The 18614-nt window shown below is 42.9% G+C and overlaps 1 protein-coding gene across 1 annotated transcript in view; it reads left to right on the top strand.

Annotated features, from left to right (window-relative positions):
- meis1a (Meis homeobox 1 a) overlaps positions 1 to 18614 on the top strand; it is a 36122-nt gene that overhangs the window by 2756 nt on the left and 14752 nt on the right. The window contains exons 2-8 of the mRNA XM_068726559.1: positions 600 to 850; positions 2547 to 2688; positions 3051 to 3101; positions 3205 to 3255; positions 4128 to 4274; positions 6324 to 6435; positions 12394 to 12539. Of these exons, the coding sequence (XP_068582660.1) occupies positions 600 to 850; positions 2547 to 2688; positions 3051 to 3101; positions 3205 to 3255; positions 4128 to 4274; positions 6324 to 6435; positions 12394 to 12539 (900 nt within the window). The remainder of the gene's footprint in view (positions 1 to 599; positions 851 to 2546; positions 2689 to 3050; positions 3102 to 3204; positions 3256 to 4127; positions 4275 to 6323; positions 6436 to 12393; positions 12540 to 18614) is intronic.

Genomic DNA, 18614 nt, shown 5'->3' on the forward strand with positions numbered 1-18614 from the left:
AGTCAACACACTAAATTACTTTACTTTTTAATTGTTATAACGACATACTAGTCTGTGATTTAAGATTGTGCCTGCATGTTTTAAAAAGATTTTAATGCATATTTTTTATTGCAAAGCTTCACACTATTTCTCACATGAGAGGAAATAGACAAGAGGATGGACATAATAACAGGAACACCTGTAGCCTATAGCTGGGTTTTTTTCCTTGAATCTTCTCTCTGGTCACTTTTGGGGTTTTGTTCTATTAAAATGTATTATATTGTATTTTTTTCTTTTACATAAATGGAAGGAACACCCACCTCATCCTCCTTTAAGAAGAGTCTTCGTCTTTTTGTTTTTTAGGGACAAAATTGGTGAAACTAGCGATTCTTTTTTTGTTATTAACAGATTTTAGTGTCTGTCAGTTTGTGACATTTCATCGTGTTCATGAGATAGTCCAGTAGACATCTTCCCCCTGCATGTAAACTCTGCACACAGTTTGTTTCAACACTTTTATTGTTCAAATTGATCTGCGTTTCGACCTCCGCTGAGGTCAGCGAACAGCTCCTCCACGAGGACCCAGGAGGTCAGAGGTCACCCGGCTCTTATCTGTGTTTCAGTATGAAGACTTGGCCCACTACGGGCTGGAGGGCGTGGGTGGGGTGTATGGAGACCCACACCACCATCACCACCACCACCACGCCGCCCGCTCTCTGCAGGCCGTGCACCTGGCCGCCGCCGCCGCCGCCGCCGCCGCTGCCGCCGGTGGTCCGTACCCTCCACACCAGTACGGCCAGTCCACCCACACCGGCAGCAGCATGGGCGCCACAGCCGGGGACGCCGTCAAGAGGGACAAAGACGCCATTTATGGGTATGATGAGTTTACTCACACTGTGTGTGGGGGAAGACCGAACTGATGAGGACAAAAAAAGACTCTTTCAGAACAGTTTTCTTCTTCTGTGAAAACAGTTTCTTGGTGTAGTTTCCTGTTTGGTTTATCGGTTTAACTTCTCACTGTTTGGGACTGAGCTGCTCGCTGTTCCATTCCAGGCCGAGCTGAGCCAGACCAACATTATCTCTGGTTGTGTGTGTGTGTGTGTGTGTGTGTGTGTGTGTGTGTGTGTGTGTGTGTGTGTGTGTGTGTGTGTGTGTGTGTGTGCGTGTGTGAGTGAGTGTGATGAAGTGAGGCCTGCTGCTTGTTTGAGGTCAACACAGAAACAGACGGCGGAAGAAGTTTACTTGAGTAAAAGTAGCAGCACTTCAGTATTAAGAAAACTCCACTTCAAGTAAAAGTCCTGCATTCAAAATGCTACTTCAGTAAAAAAAATACAAGTTTGAGCCGCAGGTATCAAAAGCAAAAGTTCTCATGATGCAGAGAAGGTAAGCGGGGTGGAGCCATTTGAAATGTTTATAGGGAAATGAATGCACGTTATTATATTTGATCACAGGGCAGCCAAGGCAGCATTATTTATAGATTACATTTTATTACAAAGAAACTCAATGTGCTTTACATTAAAAAAAAAAAGAAGTACAAAAAAATCAAACATATACAACGCAGGTATATGATAATAATGACAAATAAAAACACTCAATACCTGCTCACACACACACACACACACACACACACACACACACACACACACACACACAGAGAAAACAGGGAGGTTTCTAGCTTATATTGAACTGGAGGTAGAGTTTTTAACTAACAGCACCTTTAGCTCCTGGTCTTATTCTGGGTTATTCCCAAGACCTGAGAGGTCAGAAATATTTTGGGTCCAGCTCTACCGGCTGTGTTTACAGGGACACAATAACCAGATTATGGCCAGTAATCAGATTACTTCATTTAAGACGTTGCCTGTCTTTGTTACAGGGTTAAGTCTGCTCTCGCTCCATGATTAATCGTAGCTTCACCTCAACCCTAAACTTGTTTGGAGTTCCTCAGGGTTCGATTCTGGGGTCTTTTCATTGTAAAAATTCACCGTGTCACGGCGTCTTATTATATATATATTTTAAACTTGTGTGCTTTAACAAAGCGGGTTGTCCTGAGTCAGCGGGGGAATTCGGTCCCTTCCTCATGGACAGTGTTGAACCTACCTGTGCATCAGCAAGCACCTGCTTTGTGTTTCACTACAGATCCAAGTTGTGCTTCCTCCCTGATCCTCTTTAAAACACTGTCTCACTTCCCACCGGTGGTACCATGCAGATCGTTTTAGAACACTTCCTACTGAAGAAGTAGTCCCTTTTGAAAAGGATGGACCTTTGTGTTTTGTGTAGTACGCAGAGTAAGCAAGGACACCGGAAAGAAGTAGAATCATTTTTATGTTTTATACAAACAAAGTCTTCCATTGTTTAGGGGTGAAGACAGAACTTTAAGGGATTTTAATGTCGTCATTTTTATTTGTTTCTAAAGTCTCTAAAGATTATTATTCTGAATCTTGGTGCCACTTGAACGTTTGGGAGAGTTTGAGGCAGCAGGATCTTGTGTTACAGTCTGAGCTGACCCCCCTCCTCTCTCTCTCTCTCTCTCTCTCTCTCTCTCTCTCTCTCTCTCTCTCTCTCTCTCTCAGACATCCTTTATTCCCTCTGCTCGCACTGATTTTTGAAAAATGTGAATTGGCGACCTGCACGCCGAGGGAGAGCGGCGTGGCCGGAGGAGACGTCTGCTCCTCGGACTCCTTCAACGAGGACATCGCCGTCTTCTCCAAACAGGTACAGAGACACACATTTCATCCACGTCTCAGAGTTATTACAGAACAGATCCGCAGGATCAGAAGGGGCCAGGGCCGGATTTACCCTTGGGGGGGGGGGGGGGGGGGGGGGGGCAAATAACTTAAATTAGGAAGTCAAATAATTCAATATTTTTTTCACGGTTGACATGTCTGAGGATTTTAGAAAGACGGCCAATTTGTTTTTTTAATAATTTAAAAACAGGAGATCTTAAAAATCTACATTTGAGTAAATATATTGTCATCCAAGTCAAAGTGTTTACAGAATGTTCGACCTTTGTTTCGTTATAATATAGTTGTTGTTGTTTACATTGTTTGACTCTTTTCTATACTTTCTGTTTCTAGATCCGATCAGAAAGGCCTTTATTTTCATCAAATCCAGAGCTGGATAATTTGGTGAGATATTATTACTAAACTGTTATGATTGTAAACACTATTATATTATGAAAGTGTTTATTTTGGTCTCATTTGTGTTTTATCTTTCTTTTTTTTTTTGCAGATGGTACAGTCAATACAAGTGCTGCGCTTCCACCTCCTGGAGCTGGAGAAGGTCAGATATTCTCCGACCTCAGAACGTCTGTCGTTGAATATAATATATTATAATATAATAATATATAATACAATATAATAATATATAATATAATATATAATATATAATACAATATAATAATATATAATATAATATCTAATATATAATATAATATAATACAATATAATATAATAATATATAATATAACATAACATAACATTATATAATATAATAATATATAATATAATAATATATACTATAGTAATAAAGAAGCATAAATACCACAGTTCTACAATGTTTTAAGTAAAGATCCTGGATTCAAAATGTTCCTTAAGTAGAAGTACAAGTATCATCAGCAAAATATACTTAAAATATCAAACGTAAAAGTATTCACTCTGCAGAATGGCTTCTCTCAGTTATATTATTATGGAATATTATAATATTCAGTTTTTATCACTTATGTGTACATGCAATATCCGTGTAATGTTGTAGTTTGTCAATGTAGTTTAGATACTTTGTGTACTACTAGTACTACACTACAATACTGCATCATATGATTTTAGTATATCATGTGTTTTTATGAAAGCAGTGAAAGCAAGTTTTGAATAAAGGTGGTGGAGTGAAATGTACATAGTAGAAGTATAAAGTAGCACGAAAAGGAAAAGGTAAAGTACTAGTATGTCAAATTTGTACTTAAGTACAGTATTTAAATATATAATAAACAGACCGTACATTTATTACATATATACTGTGTATATATATATATATATATATATATATATATATATGTATTTATTTTGGTCTCTTATGGAACTACAGAGACTTGTAATGAAGGAAAGTGTTAAATGTGAAATTGTTAAGACGTTTAATCTTAGTGTATGTTTTATGTCCAGGTCCACGAGCTTTGCGATAACTTCTGTCATCGGTACATCAGCTGTCTGAAAGGGAAAATGCCGATCGACCTGGTGATGGACGACAGAGACGGGAACAAATCGGACAGCGAGGACTTCATCAGGTCCTCGGGGAACAACGTGGATCAGGTGAGCTCCAATATCTTAGTTTACTTTTACTTTAGTTTCACCCATGGATACCACAAATTGCGTTATTATTTAGAGATATATTCCCTGATTTAGTTGAAGCACATGTTGAGTTCTGGACTATCACCGTTGAGAACACTGAATGCTCATTTCTGAATACAGAAGTAATAAGGATTAGAAGTTGTTAGGACGTAGAAATATAAAGAGTAATCCGGTTGTACTTTGCTCCACCCTCTCGTGTCACTTTCGGTTGCAAAAAAACAGGATGGCGACGGCCAAAATGCAGAACTCACGGCTTCAAAACGGCGCTCCTCAAACCAATGGGTGACGTCACGGTGAAGACGTCCGCTTCTCATAGACAACGTATGGTGAAGCCTCGATAATTGGAGCACACCCTCCAGTCACCCTTTTTTTTGGGAGGGGAGAATAGGAACTACTGCCCCGCTCTCTGTCAGGCACTGTTCCCAAACTCGACGAGACATTGAAGAGGTTTGTCGGCTAAGACGACCAACCGGTGTCCAGAACCTGGCACCTTGCTGCCGAGGAGCTTCTTACCCCAGAGGCCTCTGGGATATGGATGCCTCGTCCACAGAGGACGTGTTGGTCCAGTTCAGGAGTTCCTCCTTGACAACATCCATCAGTCCGGGTCGCCAGTACTCGTCAAGCCCTGCTTTCCCTTCTGACGGTTTACCTGAACTCCCTCGAGGCCAAACAAAAGTCCTTCTCCGTAGCTTCCCCAAACTCCTCCCACACCCGGATGTTTGCTTTGGCAACCACCGACGCCGCAGCTCTCCCGCCCCGAAACTAACACAGGAGTCCAATGACTCAGGTTCAGATCGGGCAGAACCGTCCCCCCCCCCGTCCCCCCAGTAACCCCCCCCTCCAGTCTTCTCCATCTTTATCCTGTCTGACTGGAGTCAGGCTTTGAGAAGAGCATATTCATTGACAAGATATCCCTGATGCTATTGCAGCATCTACGCTAAACGCTGAACAGTGGCCTCTCTGTGACGTCTCGCACACACACACACACACACACACACACACACACACACACACACACACACCCCTAAGCCCCGCCCTTAGCTGCCAGTAGCTCCTCACAGGCTGCTGATTGGTCCGTGCTCTGACTTACTGGTCACAAAAGCATTAGTTGAAGGCTGGACGGCTCAGACAATAGGAGAGGGTCCAGCCCCTCTGCAGGAGTTCGGTTCCAGACCCAGTGTCATGCACAACTGTATCCAGTTGTTACCGCTGCACCTCCTGCCGCGAGCTCCGGCTGCTTAGAGGGGTGACGTTCCACTCCTTTGAGTTGAGTTAAGACTGTTTTGTTAAACTATTTTAGTCCATTTTTTTTGGCTGCAATCTAAGCAGCTCTGCAGGGTTTATTGAACAAAACTGAAATGTTGAAATCCCCTAAAAAGGGAAAATGGAATATGAGCAGAGTGTGTTCATCTGTCTGACCGCAGGTAACACACACACACACACACACACACACACACACACACACACTGATCTTTTTTCTTTTCTTTTCTCTGGCTCGTTAAGGCTTCTCTCTCCTAAGTGGGAATAATAGCGATGAAAAGTCAGGTTGTGTCAGCTTTCCGAGCCAGCAGAGCAGGTTTTATAAATCAGCTCCCAGCAGCCACTTGTCAGGCCTTTTAACCCTTTAATCACCCAGAAGTGTGAACTCCTGCAGCTTAGTGTCGGATGACCAGCAGCTCCAAAGCTCTGGTTTCATTTTCAAGTGGCTTCCTTTTTTTTTTTTCTCGGTTTGGATGATACACTGATAATCCTTCTCGTCTCTGTGACTGCACGGATCACCTGTCAATCAAACGGAGTGGGTGGGACAATGATGATCTCGAGTTTGTTCAGGTTTGACTTTCTGTGGATGGCGCCGCTCCGAGTCTGATTTAAATTACTGACACACTACATATTGTATTGAGTTTGGCAGTGTGGAAACCTGAGATTTGGACTTTTTTGTGTTTCATCCAACTTCTGGGCTTTTTGTCTGTGTCTCACTGCTTGTCCTCCTGTGTCTTTTCCTCCCTGCAGATCTCATGGAGCAGAGATCACGACGACGCGACGTCGATTCGGTCGGCCGGGACGCCGGGACCGTCCAGCGGTGGACACACGTCCTACAGCGGGGACAACAGCAGCGAACAAGGTGAGATCGCCGACGGAGCTCCACATCCACGATCCATGTTCACACATCTTTGTTTTACACATTTATATGAACTCTGTAACTAATACCACACTGTGAAAATACTCCACTGCAATTAAATGTGACGAAGCATTTTCCAGCCGATCCAAGAGTCTTTTTAAAGAGTTTATTAATCCGAAGAAGTAGGAGGATTTTATCAACATAAAGGAACATTTCATCCTTCAGTTCATCACAAACATTCAACATCAACACATCTGGAGATACGAGGTTTTCACTGGACAGGAAGGAGATGAAAAAACTGTAACTAAAGCTGTCTGTCAAATAAAAAGTACAATATTTACCTCTGAGATGTAGTGGAGGAGAAATATAAAGATGCATAAAATAGTACCTCTAATTTGTACTTGGGTAAATGTGTGTGTGTGTGTGTGTGTGTGTGTGTGTGTGTGTGTGTGTGTGTGAGAGAGAGTTTGTAAAGGGTGGCAGAGGTTTTCCGACATGTTGGACCTGACGTGAGTTTGAAAATAAAGGGAGACGGTAGAGAGAAAGAGGGAGCGAGAGAGTGATGAAGGCTGACAGATGATGTGAGCAACGAGCCGAGCTGGAAGAAAGAGAGCTTTATGTCCCAGAACACACACACACACACACACACACACACACACACACACACACACACAGGGGGAAATAGGAATAACACAGCATGCAGTGAACACACTCACACTGAAACGGGCATTAACAGAATTCATATACGTTCAGATTTTACAGTGTAAATACACAAAAAGTATATTTAAACAAACACTCTAAAACACAAATATGCAGTACACAAAGTATACATATGTGTCCATATGAAGACACGGACACCAGCGTTTCACAACGTATGTTTCCATCTACTTTTAGTTCTTTTACTCAATATTCCCCGAATGTCTTCATGCTGAGAGTTGCAGGTTTTAAAAATATCTTGATCTTCTGTCTTCAAAATATTCACACATCAGTAATTGGCTCATGTGATTTTAATACTTTAAGGGTTTTGAAGTCTTGGTTGGACCAAAAAACTAGCAATTTGTAGACGTCTCTTTGGTATTTCTTAGGAACTTGTTTTTGGCATTTCTTACTATTTCTACAGGCCAAACAATAATCTTCTTCATTCGTCAGCTGATTAATTAATTCCTATAATAACTGGTGGCAATCATACTTTAAATGCATGTAAACATCACCACACACACACACACACACACACACACACACACACACACACAGATAACGACATAACAGAAACGTATGTACATACAGTTATGATAGAATAAAACACTAAATACAGTTCCATTTTTAAACACACACACACACACACACACACACACACACACACACACACACACACACACAGAGCTCTGGCTTCATGCTGCTGGTCTCAGTCCAGCCGGTTCTGTTAGCATGCATCTGTTAGCGGGCCAACTGAAACAGGTCCTGTGGTTTCTCTATCTGCTGCCCACATTTACAGGTCTACGGCGCTGTGGGGGCGAGTCTGACCTTCAACAAACAGGCTGGGTTTGATTCAATAGGAGATTTGTTAATCAAGCGTTTACAATCCCAACATACATCAGCCTGAACAGTGTGATCGACTTTGGCTGTTTTTGCTTTTTTCGTCACGCTGGTTTCTGTTTCACAGGCTTCCTAATGTTTCTTCTCATTAAGGATTTCTTTCATCTGTCTTCCTGCAGAACTGCTCCTGTGGTTTCCTGCTTGTTCTATGATTAATGAGTATCTGCTGCTTTACTGGACAATAACATCTGAATGCCATTTCAAATCAAACGCCGATGTTATTTTGTGAACTTTCAACAACTCTGTTGGGTGTTTTTGACAAAAAAAAAAAAGGCCCCTGGTGCTAATGGAAGTTGTAGTTGTTAAATGCCGATGGCGGCATGATGGCGGTTCCAGAGAGATCGGTCGGTCGGTTGGGCGACCATTTTGGTCGTTCTAGACCCTCAGAGGATGAACCCCTCTCACATTGGTGATCCCCTGACTTTTTATCTAGCGCCACCGTAAGGTTTAGTTTCTTTTTAGTGAACAGTCTTGATATCTGTTTGAAGGATTGCCATAACATTTCCTACACTTATTCATGGTGCCAAGAATAAATCCCACTGACTTCGACGATCCGCTGACTTTTGTTGTTCCCCTTCCATGTGAAATATCTCGACATCCACTAGATGCATGGTCCCCTGACTATTTATCTTACCACCAGCTTGACTAATGTGTTTTTTAGGGAAATATCTCAACAGCTGTTGGGATGGATTGCAATGAAATGTTGTTCACACATTGATGTCAATGGTTTTGACAAAGGGCCGATCGGAGGGGTGTTCAGCTGGTTGCAAATTGCAACCACACCGCTGGATGCAACTAAATCCACTCTGTGTCCCTTAGCTATATTCGAACCATTGAAGACGTGAAAATGATGGTGACGGCACAATTACTGATCAACCTGTTCATTGTAGTTTCCATCAGATCTTGCAGAGCTACTGTGAACAGGTTTACAGTTGCACAAATGTGATTTTTAAAAGGCAACTGCAACAGATTTCGAAGTGCATTCACTTTTGTCTTCACTTTGGAGGGTTAAATCGTTTACATCGTAGGTTTTATTAAACCCGAGTGTCTTAATGCGTTGTTGCTTGTTGGGTACAAAGCTGTGGTTTACGTGTTTTGGGGGAAACCAAAACTACAAGAGTTTGATCCACTGTCACACCTCCATTTGGAAAAACAAATCTGCTTCATCAGACGGTTCCCACTGACTGGACGTATCAGCAGCCAGACCTCAAGCTGCTTCTGCTCTCTCTCTCTCTGTTGGCTGGTAGATATTTAAGCATCACTTACACACAGCCAGCTCCCCGGTTGACCTCCGCGACGGAGCCAAATGTGGTTAATAAGAGATTTCTTTGACGTTACTGGAAAACCTCAGTTCGGCAGGACTTCAAATGACATCTGCTAACTCCAGAAGCCAAAGCCAAACTCTCCGGCACTTTTGGCTGGTGCTCGGTGTTAATTTGCCATCCTGGGGAACATAAACAGAGAAACATGTCCTCAGCATAGACTACCATAATACTGTCACTTTGAGTGGGCTTCTTCTGTCGTTGAAGAGAGACAGAGAGGAACACACTTGTTTGCTTTCTATCCATAAGATGAGGGGATTTCAATCCCATGTCTGTGTGTTGAGTACAGAGCTGGAGTGAGGACGTGGTTAGCCTGCAGCTAACCAGATTCTGTCCAAAATTCAAAGATATACCTACCAACACCTCTAAAGCTCCCTAATACACACCCTGTATCTGTAGTTTCTTCTTCTTTGTTGATTTGTTTGGGGTTTTACCGTGGTGTTGAATTAGGTATTGAGAATCATGTATTGGTATCGACTCATTTTATTATGACATCCCTAAATTCTATTGCCGTGCAGGTAATGGCAGGTTGATAAATAAAAGCATTTTTAGACCAATTCGGAATAGTATATATAATAGACTTTATAATAAGCTATTGTATATAATAACCTCTGCAGCCGCATAGGTTCATGAATGGGTGTTGTAGTGCACTAAAGGGCATAAAGGACTTGGATGGCCACATAGTTAAGTGTACTTTTGGTTTGGTTTCTTTTTTTCCTGGTTTGAGCTCCTAGTTCCTAGTTCCTTGTTCCTAGACCTCAACACCACCTAACACATTCGAGATGAACTGGAACACTGTTGGCCCAACCTGATCACTCACCATCAGTGTTGGACCTCACTAATTCTCTCTTGCTGCCATATTCAAACATCTGGTTTAACAGCTGGAGCCGGACGAGGCACACGCTTTAATCCACGGTCCAGTGTCCACATACTTTTGGCCATATTGTGTATTTAGCGCCTCCTGCGCGTCTTTAAATTCTCCCAGCAGGACACGTTGAGTTTCATCTCGGTCCGTCTCGCTGTTTTTATTCCATGTCTGACCTCAGCAGTGAGGTCACCGTCATTAGAGCGTTGGATTGGCTTTCGGTCGTCTGACCCCTCCCACCGTCCGCCAGCAGGAGAGAAATGGTCCGTAGTGGAAAATAAAGACTCTCTACTTCTCTCTCCCTCTCCAGTGAGCGTACTTCCAACAGACCGCGGATAATAAAATGTAGTACAAACAGTTCTTAAAGAGCACAGCGATGGAGGAGGCTTCGTGTGTTTGTTTCTCTTCATCTCACACGTGCAGAGCGGAACGACATTCGTCACGTTCAGTGTGGCTGTTGGGAGAACACTTCGTGTTTCTTTGGCAAACTTTTTTTTTTTGTCTATTGGCATGGCTTTTGGTGGAATGAAACGTGGTCATATGGTGAAATATTTGGTCAGTTTCATTTCTAAAATGTTCTACACCCTGTCACGCAGCAGAGACATTGGTTCTGATTTTAATGCTTCTAGAATACTTCTCTATGGTTTGAAATACCGCATTTGTCTACAGACATTATAATTATTTTGAACACATTTTTCTAATTTTGCATCAAAAAATCTAAGCAGAAACGCCAAAAAAAAAATAAGGAAATACAATATGGATATATTAATTTTGGCTGAGTTTGGAAACGTTTTAGGCTTCCAGGTGGGAAGTTATTCAAGCTCGATTTAACTTTAAAAGTTAATAAGTCAAATTAATTCACATTTCATTATGCAGGAAATTCATCAATTTGCTTAAAATTCGTGCAACATTTGAATGGAAACATAACTTATGTGGAGGTGTGAGAATATTTGAGAGCATTGATGGCTGGTTATGTTCTGCTCATCACTTCTTTGTGTCTCTGCGCCCCCCCCCCCCCCCCCCCCATTGCCCACCGTGCAGCAGCTTCATGACAGCGATCACAAAATGAAGCTTTGACTGAATCGTCATTTTCTTTCCCTCTGTTCATCACTCACACTCTTCGTTCCCCTTTTAGTCCACAGGTTGTTGTGAAGCCCAATTGTCACAAACCATTAGCAGGTCGGGTCGGACCGCTCTGTCTTTGGCTCTCTGAGGAGAGGGGGGGGGGCGCGGGGGGAGTGTAAATCAGCCTCGGGGAGCTTGCGGTTCAGCCTAATGAGGCTGAGAGCTTGTTTATGGAGTTACGCATCATTTTTATGATTATTTCCACCTTTTCAGGCTCCGCTGCGCGGCAGAGTTCTGCCTCTGTTCGGGGCGGCGGGAGGCCCAGCACCGCCGCTGACTCTGAGCAAGGGGCGGCAGGACCTGGATCTCCTGCTGCAGGTTGCCGGGGACTGTCGCCCTAACCTTGGCCCGGCGCTGTTAAAAAACACTGAGGAGAAAATGAGCCTCATTAAACAGGCAGAGAAAGTGCAGTAAAAACACCGGGCCCGGCAGCTTTTAGTGGGTTTTCAGTTGAAATGCGGGCATTATGTGCCACGATCCAAAACCTGCAGGGGGGGTTACGAAGCAGGGCAGGCCGGCGTTACTGCAGGGTCACCAGTTTGAATCCGCTCATCAACTGGGGGGAAAAATAAATCTGTGTAGGGAAACTACAGGAGTAAAGGCATGTGTTTGCTAGGCGCCTTCTAATGGGCATAAAAGTGCTGAGGGGGTTCCTGTGCACTGGGTGAAGTGTGCTAATGTTAGCTAGCTGGCTGTGTAGCAGCGCTTTGCAACCACAGGGAAATATGGTAAACATATACACTTAACATTCAGTTCATGGCCAACGTGCTCGTTGTTGTAAAACCTTAGTGAAAACAGTGAGTTTTTATACTTAAAGAGTATATTTTCTTTGTTTTTATCCAGAGGAAATCAAGCGATTGTGTGTTTTTTTTTGTCTGTTATGTGAAGGAGGTGTGTTCACACTAAAACTGGGTGTTGAATTGCTTTTTTGAAGGCTGGTTTCTAACATGATATTTAGGTCAGGGCGAAGTTGTTGACGTTAAATCAGATGTGTACCAACCAACCAACCAAATAACGTTTCTTTTTTTTTGTCCTCCTCCGTGTGTCGATCAGGCGACTGCCTGGATAACGGCGTGGCTTCTCCCAGCACAGGGGACGACGACGACCCCGACAGAGACAAACTGCACAACAAAAAAAGAGGCATCTTCCCCAAAGTGGCCACCAACATCCTGAGAGCCTGGCTTTTTCAACACCTGACGGTAAGTGGCATTTACAAATGAGAGCAAGACAATGTCCACTCTGTCTGCTACGCGTTAAAACCGCCAAAAATATTGGCACCGTTGTACGCCTGCCGTGTTGAAAATGAAATCTCACAATTTTATTGTGATTAGATTTGAGCGTGCTGAGACTTAAGAGATGTGTTGAATGACAATAGGCTTCATACCATCACACTATCTACCAACATGGGGTTAATCTCCCCAAATAACAATGTTCCATTGAAGCACTGTTGAGTTATTACAAAGAGTCAAATTCTTTTAAAAGTTTAGTTTTTTACGGTTTTGTACATTTGATCTTAAATTGTGTGAAAAACGATCGTGCGTAATACATGGTGAACTTATGATATTTACTTTATTGTGTATAGATCACAACTAGTTTAAAAGTTCCCAGGTGTAGAGTGCGTCTGGCTCCACCGTCTCGCCATAAACACTTAATCAGCACTCGTGGCTGTTTTCAGAGGAGCGAACCCGTGACCTCCCGCTTCTGTGCTGACATTTCTGTCCATTTGAAGTTGCGTTGACCTTCTCACCCCCTACCGTTCTGCCCTGCTTTCCCACCTGCTCACAACCCGGGGACGTTCTCAGTTTGGGGTGATGTCCTTTCACCTATGCTGTGGTCCAGGTATTTTACCTGTGGGCTCTTCAGAGGCGTCCTGACGGGAACAAAGCAGAGCTGTGAAGTTCTACAATCACACCAGTTCTGATCGACTTAAGCTTTAGGGTTTGGTGGCGAGAACCAGTTTAGAATCACAGCTTGTTTCTAATATTTATAGGACTGAAATATGGGTCTTATAGTTTCCTATCACTCAGACTTTATGGTTGTCAGCCTCTTTTTGTTGTTGTTTTGGTATTTTTGTAGTACTTTCTTTGTCTGTCGTTTTGCCCCTTTTTGTATTCGTTATGTCTTTGTGGTTGTTTTGTGTCGCTTTGTGGTTGTTTTTCTCCTTTAAATAGTTTCTTTGTCTCTTTGCAGCTGTTTTACATATCTTTGTAGTCATTTTGTGTCTCTTTGTGGTTGTTTTGTCCCTCTTTGGTCATTTTGTGTCTCTTTGTAGTTGTTTTGAGTGTCTTTGGTCATTTTGTGTCTCTTTGTAGCTGTTTTGAGTCTCTTTGTTGTTGCATTGTCTCTTTGTAGATATGTTGTGTCTCTTTGTGGTTGTTTTGCCTCTTTTCATTGTTGTTGTGAGTTTCTTTCTTTTTGCAGTTTTACGTCTCTGTAACTTTTTATAGTCATCTTGTCTTTTTTGTGGTTCATTTCTGTCTTTTTCTCTTTTGTATTCATTTTTTGTCTTTTTTTAGTTGAACTTTATTTACATTTTTCTCTAAAGCGCTTTACAGTTTGCCTCATTCATCAGTACACCGGCCTAACCAATCAGCAGTTACCTGGTTTCAGTATCAAAAGGAGGAATATGAACTGGACATTTTGTACGTTTGGTTAACAAAACATTTTGGTTATTTGTAAATGAAGAACTATTTGATGTGGTCAACTGCACTCAAGATTTGATTTTGTAGTTTGACAAAATAAAATGCGTGTCCAACACGATAGCTCATTACATAACGTTAATCCAACTGAGTGAAATCTGTGAGGTACAACAGCCTCATTACCAATACATAATGAATGATGAAGTGCCACAGCAAATATGTACAACTGTCAACGTCAAAGGTAAACATCTACGATGTCAATACTTTATCTTCATTACCAACAAAACACATAAGCAGCTGTTGTGTTTACGCTTTGCAGCCCATTAATATGACAAACAAGCTCATTTTGCTAATTTGGATTATTATGTAACTGTGGAAGCCCAGGTTTGGTTTAGAGAGGGCGTGTCCAAAGGATTAGAACAAGAGCTACTCTCACCAGAGTTATATTAATATCTTTCTGTTTATCAGCATGAAACATAAACCAATTTCCAATCATTATAAAAGTGAGAACGTAAGAACCTCTAAAGGGAAAAATTACTTTTTTACGAGCGTGAAACTGAAATGAATTGTCCAGTAAAAGTGGGAGGACCGGCTCAGTGCTGAAAATCCCAGCAGTTACTGACTCATGGTTTTGGCTGAGGCCAGCAGAACAACCAAACACCACCTCCTCCTCCTCCTCCTCCCCATCTCCCCCCTGCCTGCCTCCAAACATGGAGAGGCTAAATCGGTTCCTGCTCGACGGGGGTCGGGGCCACCGCCAGGACTTTTAGCTGAACCTGGAGGACAGCGAGTCCTGCAGCAGATGGGAGGTGAGAGGAACGGTGGGAGGGGGGAGGGAACACTGGTACCTGAGGGAGGGAGGGAGAAAAGGCGCTAGCTGTTGGAGGTTAAGGTTGAATGAAGGGCTACAGTACCTTCAATGCAGGAATCAAAACACCAAAGCAGAGAAAATAATGACACAACCTCACACATTTTGCCCTCTGTCATATTATGATGTGATGAATATTATACGTGAACATTTGCTTGTTAACATCACTTATAGGTCAGAACGTCATTTCCGTCTAGGAAAAGTAATAATTTCTTTTTTAAGAAAACATCTATGAAATGTTAAAGTGTCAAAAGGTGACTAATATTGCAATGAATTTAAATCATCATACATTAAAAAGCATTCAACAACATCCACACAACATCTTCAGGCTGTCCAGAAGGAACTTGATTGTGGCGGTCCCTGTGGACAGAAGTGGTAGTGTTTCAGAGTCCCTTTAGAAAACGCTTTCATACGTTAAACATGAAGTACATCTGTAGTGGAGTAAAATTAGGAATGTCTGACTTTTTATAGTCTTTTTTTTACAGTGTAGAAATGCAGTAATGCTCATTTCAATACTGTGTGTGTGTGTGTGTGTGTGTGTGTGTGTGTGTGTGTGTGTGCGCGTGTACACTTCTAGAAGAGCATTATAACTCTTTTGAACTGACAGCCTGTTTTTGTTAAGTTCTGCAGTCGGACTCTTTATTGTCGGCCTGCTTTATTAATCCTGATGGACCTGGTTACCGTGGTTACACAGAGTGGTATTGGAAAAAGTTAGAGGAAGCAACACGTGTGAGAGAGAGAGAGAGAGAGAGAGAGAGAGAGAGAGAGAGAGATCATTGTGAGATAACTTCATCCTGATCCTGCTGCATTTTTAAATCTTTGTGTCTCAGGCCTCGCAGTAGCAACACTGCTGACGTGTGTGTGTGTGTGTGTGTGTGTGTGTGTGTGTGTGTGTGTATGCATGTGCATTTGTGTTAGAGGGTGTCCTGGCTTCCTCCTGCGAAGCGTTCTCTGAGCCACAGCTCATAAATGCCGCGCCACAAGCCGACATGATGTTTACACAGACACACACACACACACACACACACACACACACACACACACACACACACTTCCTGCTTTATCACATTTTTATTTCATGGAAAAGTGCAAAAAAACAAATGGGAAGCATCCTCCCTGTTAACGTAATTAGTTTGTAATTTACCTCCCTCTCGCTCACAGATGTTGTTTGCCTCCTTAAAGGACTTCTTTATAAACCCACATCACTAACAGGTGGTGGAAGCTTGGTGTGTACGCGACCGTTTGTTTACCGTCGGCCAACTCATTAAAGAGCTGCTTTGGCTTACAAATTACACATGTGACTCCATCAAAACAGCTGGAAAGACTTTGCACGTCCAAGTGCTTCTCAGCACGACGACGACGACAGAGCGGCAGAAATTGGACGAAAAAAACCCCCAAAAAACCCGATGGTGTCGGTATGAAGAGACGAGAGAAAATGACTCCCAAACTTCAAAGCGAGCGCCTACAATTACAGAGGAGGACTTCACTCCGCTCGCCTGTCGGCCAGGCTGAGGAATGGGCCTCCTGAGCCGGGCGGGACTGATGAGTTAGCAGGAAGCCCCGGCGCTGACCTCGCAGACCCCCTGCCCTCCATCCATCAGGGGTCAGAGGGCACCGGGACACCTCCATCCATCCATCCATCGGCAGCTGTTTACAGCCGCAGAGCTGCAGATGTGGGTGATGGCGAGGCCACGGCAGCCCACAGGCACCAACACGTGTTCGGCCGCCCAGCTATATAAACCCACCTCGCTAGAGTCGGGACCGGACAGGAAGTCTCGCTCTAACAGCGCCACCAATGTGAAATCCACCATCGCGTCACAGTCTCTGTCCGTCATCGTGTTCTTATGTGGGCCAACCCGTCCTCCATCGTTACCACAGAACCATCTGCGCCTCAGGCTCAACAAAAGGAGATCACAAAACCTGGCGGTGATCGTGTTTTTACGCAAAGACCCGAAGAATTAAAACGTGATTTCTGCGATCTGCTGCCGCTTCGTCTCTTTTATCGCTCAACAATATTTAGGAGTAATGAATGAATCAGCAAAAAATAACAAGAATGAAAATCGGAATGTTTTCAGAGCTGGCTTCCCCGTGTATCCTGTGTTACTTCACGTCTTAATTACAAACGGATGCGAGACATCTGAGAGTTGTCGGAGCAGAATGCTGAGATGTGAAAGTAAAATCAGTCCGAAAATTTCATATGGAGATCAAGTTCGGTGAACCTTGATGAACACATGTGTGCTGTTGACCAACATCAAGCCGACTTCACTTTTCTTTTAGATAAACAGCAAAAGCTCTTTATAGCCGTGATGCCGTTTGGAGCCATCCATTTTTATTTAACCCTCTCCAGAGTAAGAACTGCTCTATTAGACGGCTTATCTTTCAGACTGTTATGACACAGGAGTCAGTTTGAACCTCCAGTAGGTAGCTCACGTGCTAAGTGGCAGTTAGCAAGCCGGCTAGCTTCGAGAGGTATTTGGACCGTGAATAAACAAAAAGTTCACATGCAAGTATGTGATGAAATGCTGCTTGTGCTACAGCCGCTTGTATATACATTTGTAGAAAGGGAAAGTATATCACAAACGTTTGAAACTGAAAATCTTTACCTGCATTACAAGGCTAGTTCTAGAGTTGGTTCAGATTCAGTTCTAGATTCAGTTTAGAGTTTGACTTAGAGCTTATTCAAGAGTTAGTACTGGATTTAGTTCTACAGTTTATTCTAGAGTTCGTACTGGATTTAGTTCCAGAGTTGGTTCTAAATGTAGTACGGAAGTTAGCTTCTAGTTTTAGTCACGGCTCATAAAAAGTCTTTAAGGAATGTGGAGTTCCTGATTTAGCTCTAGAGTCAGTACTAGAGTTAGTTCTAGAGTTGGTACTAGAGTTGGATCTAGTGTTTTAGTGTATTAAGTTCTAGAGTTAGTTGTAGATTAGTTCAAGAGTTCGTTCTATATTTAGTACTAGCTTAAGTCCCGGCCCCTAAAAAGTCTTCCTGATTTAGTTCATGTGAGTATTTGTTTAGGTGCCAAAAGCAAACTTGTATTTGTGACCTGAAGTGTTTCTAAATCTGTTATCAATACAGAGTTTCAGATTTAAAGTTTCCTGTAACTGATATTTTCAACTATTTCTTTTGTATTAAGTTACTTTTCCTAGAAATACTAATGACGTGTTAAATACAAAGTGTCCTGCATATTCCTCCTGTTGGAGTGGAGCCTGGATCTTACGATCTCAGAAAGCAGAAACACACCAGCAGCATTTAGGAACAAAGGTCAAAGACACAGTCTAACCAGGTTGGATGATGTTTTGACAAAACTGTTTTCCGTGAACCAGATCTCCCACGTTTCTTAGTCGAGAACAAAGCCCCCAACTATCAGGACTGTAGCTGCTCTAAAACTCTCTGGATTTGGTTAAAAATAAAGGCCACTGTGAACAGACGCTCATTTCCCCGCAGTGTGAGGACGGCTGTTCTGTGGCTCCCTCACCCTGCAGTGAAAACATCATCCATTACCTCTGTGACAGGCCCCCCAGGGACCCCAGGGCCCGGCTCTCTGTGGGGGTCGCCTTTATTGACCTCCCCCCCCCCCCCCCCTACACACACACACACACACACACACACACACACACACACACAAAAAATGTCCAGCATGTGGCCACATACATCACGGAGCAGCCTTTCTTCCCTGACAGCGTAAATGAGCGTCCGTCAGATAATGAAGCGAGGAGTTGAGGCCAATCAGAGGACAGATGGAGGGAAAGATTTCAAGCTGTCCGAA

Source organism: Cebidichthys violaceus, unplaced genomic scaffold (assembly GCF_023349555.1).
Source record: "Cebidichthys violaceus isolate CVI_PGR_0920_01 unplaced genomic scaffold, fCebVio1.0.p SCAF_4, whole genome shotgun sequence".
Taxonomy (NCBI): Eukaryota; Metazoa; Chordata; class Actinopteri; order Perciformes; family Stichaeidae; genus Cebidichthys; species Cebidichthys violaceus.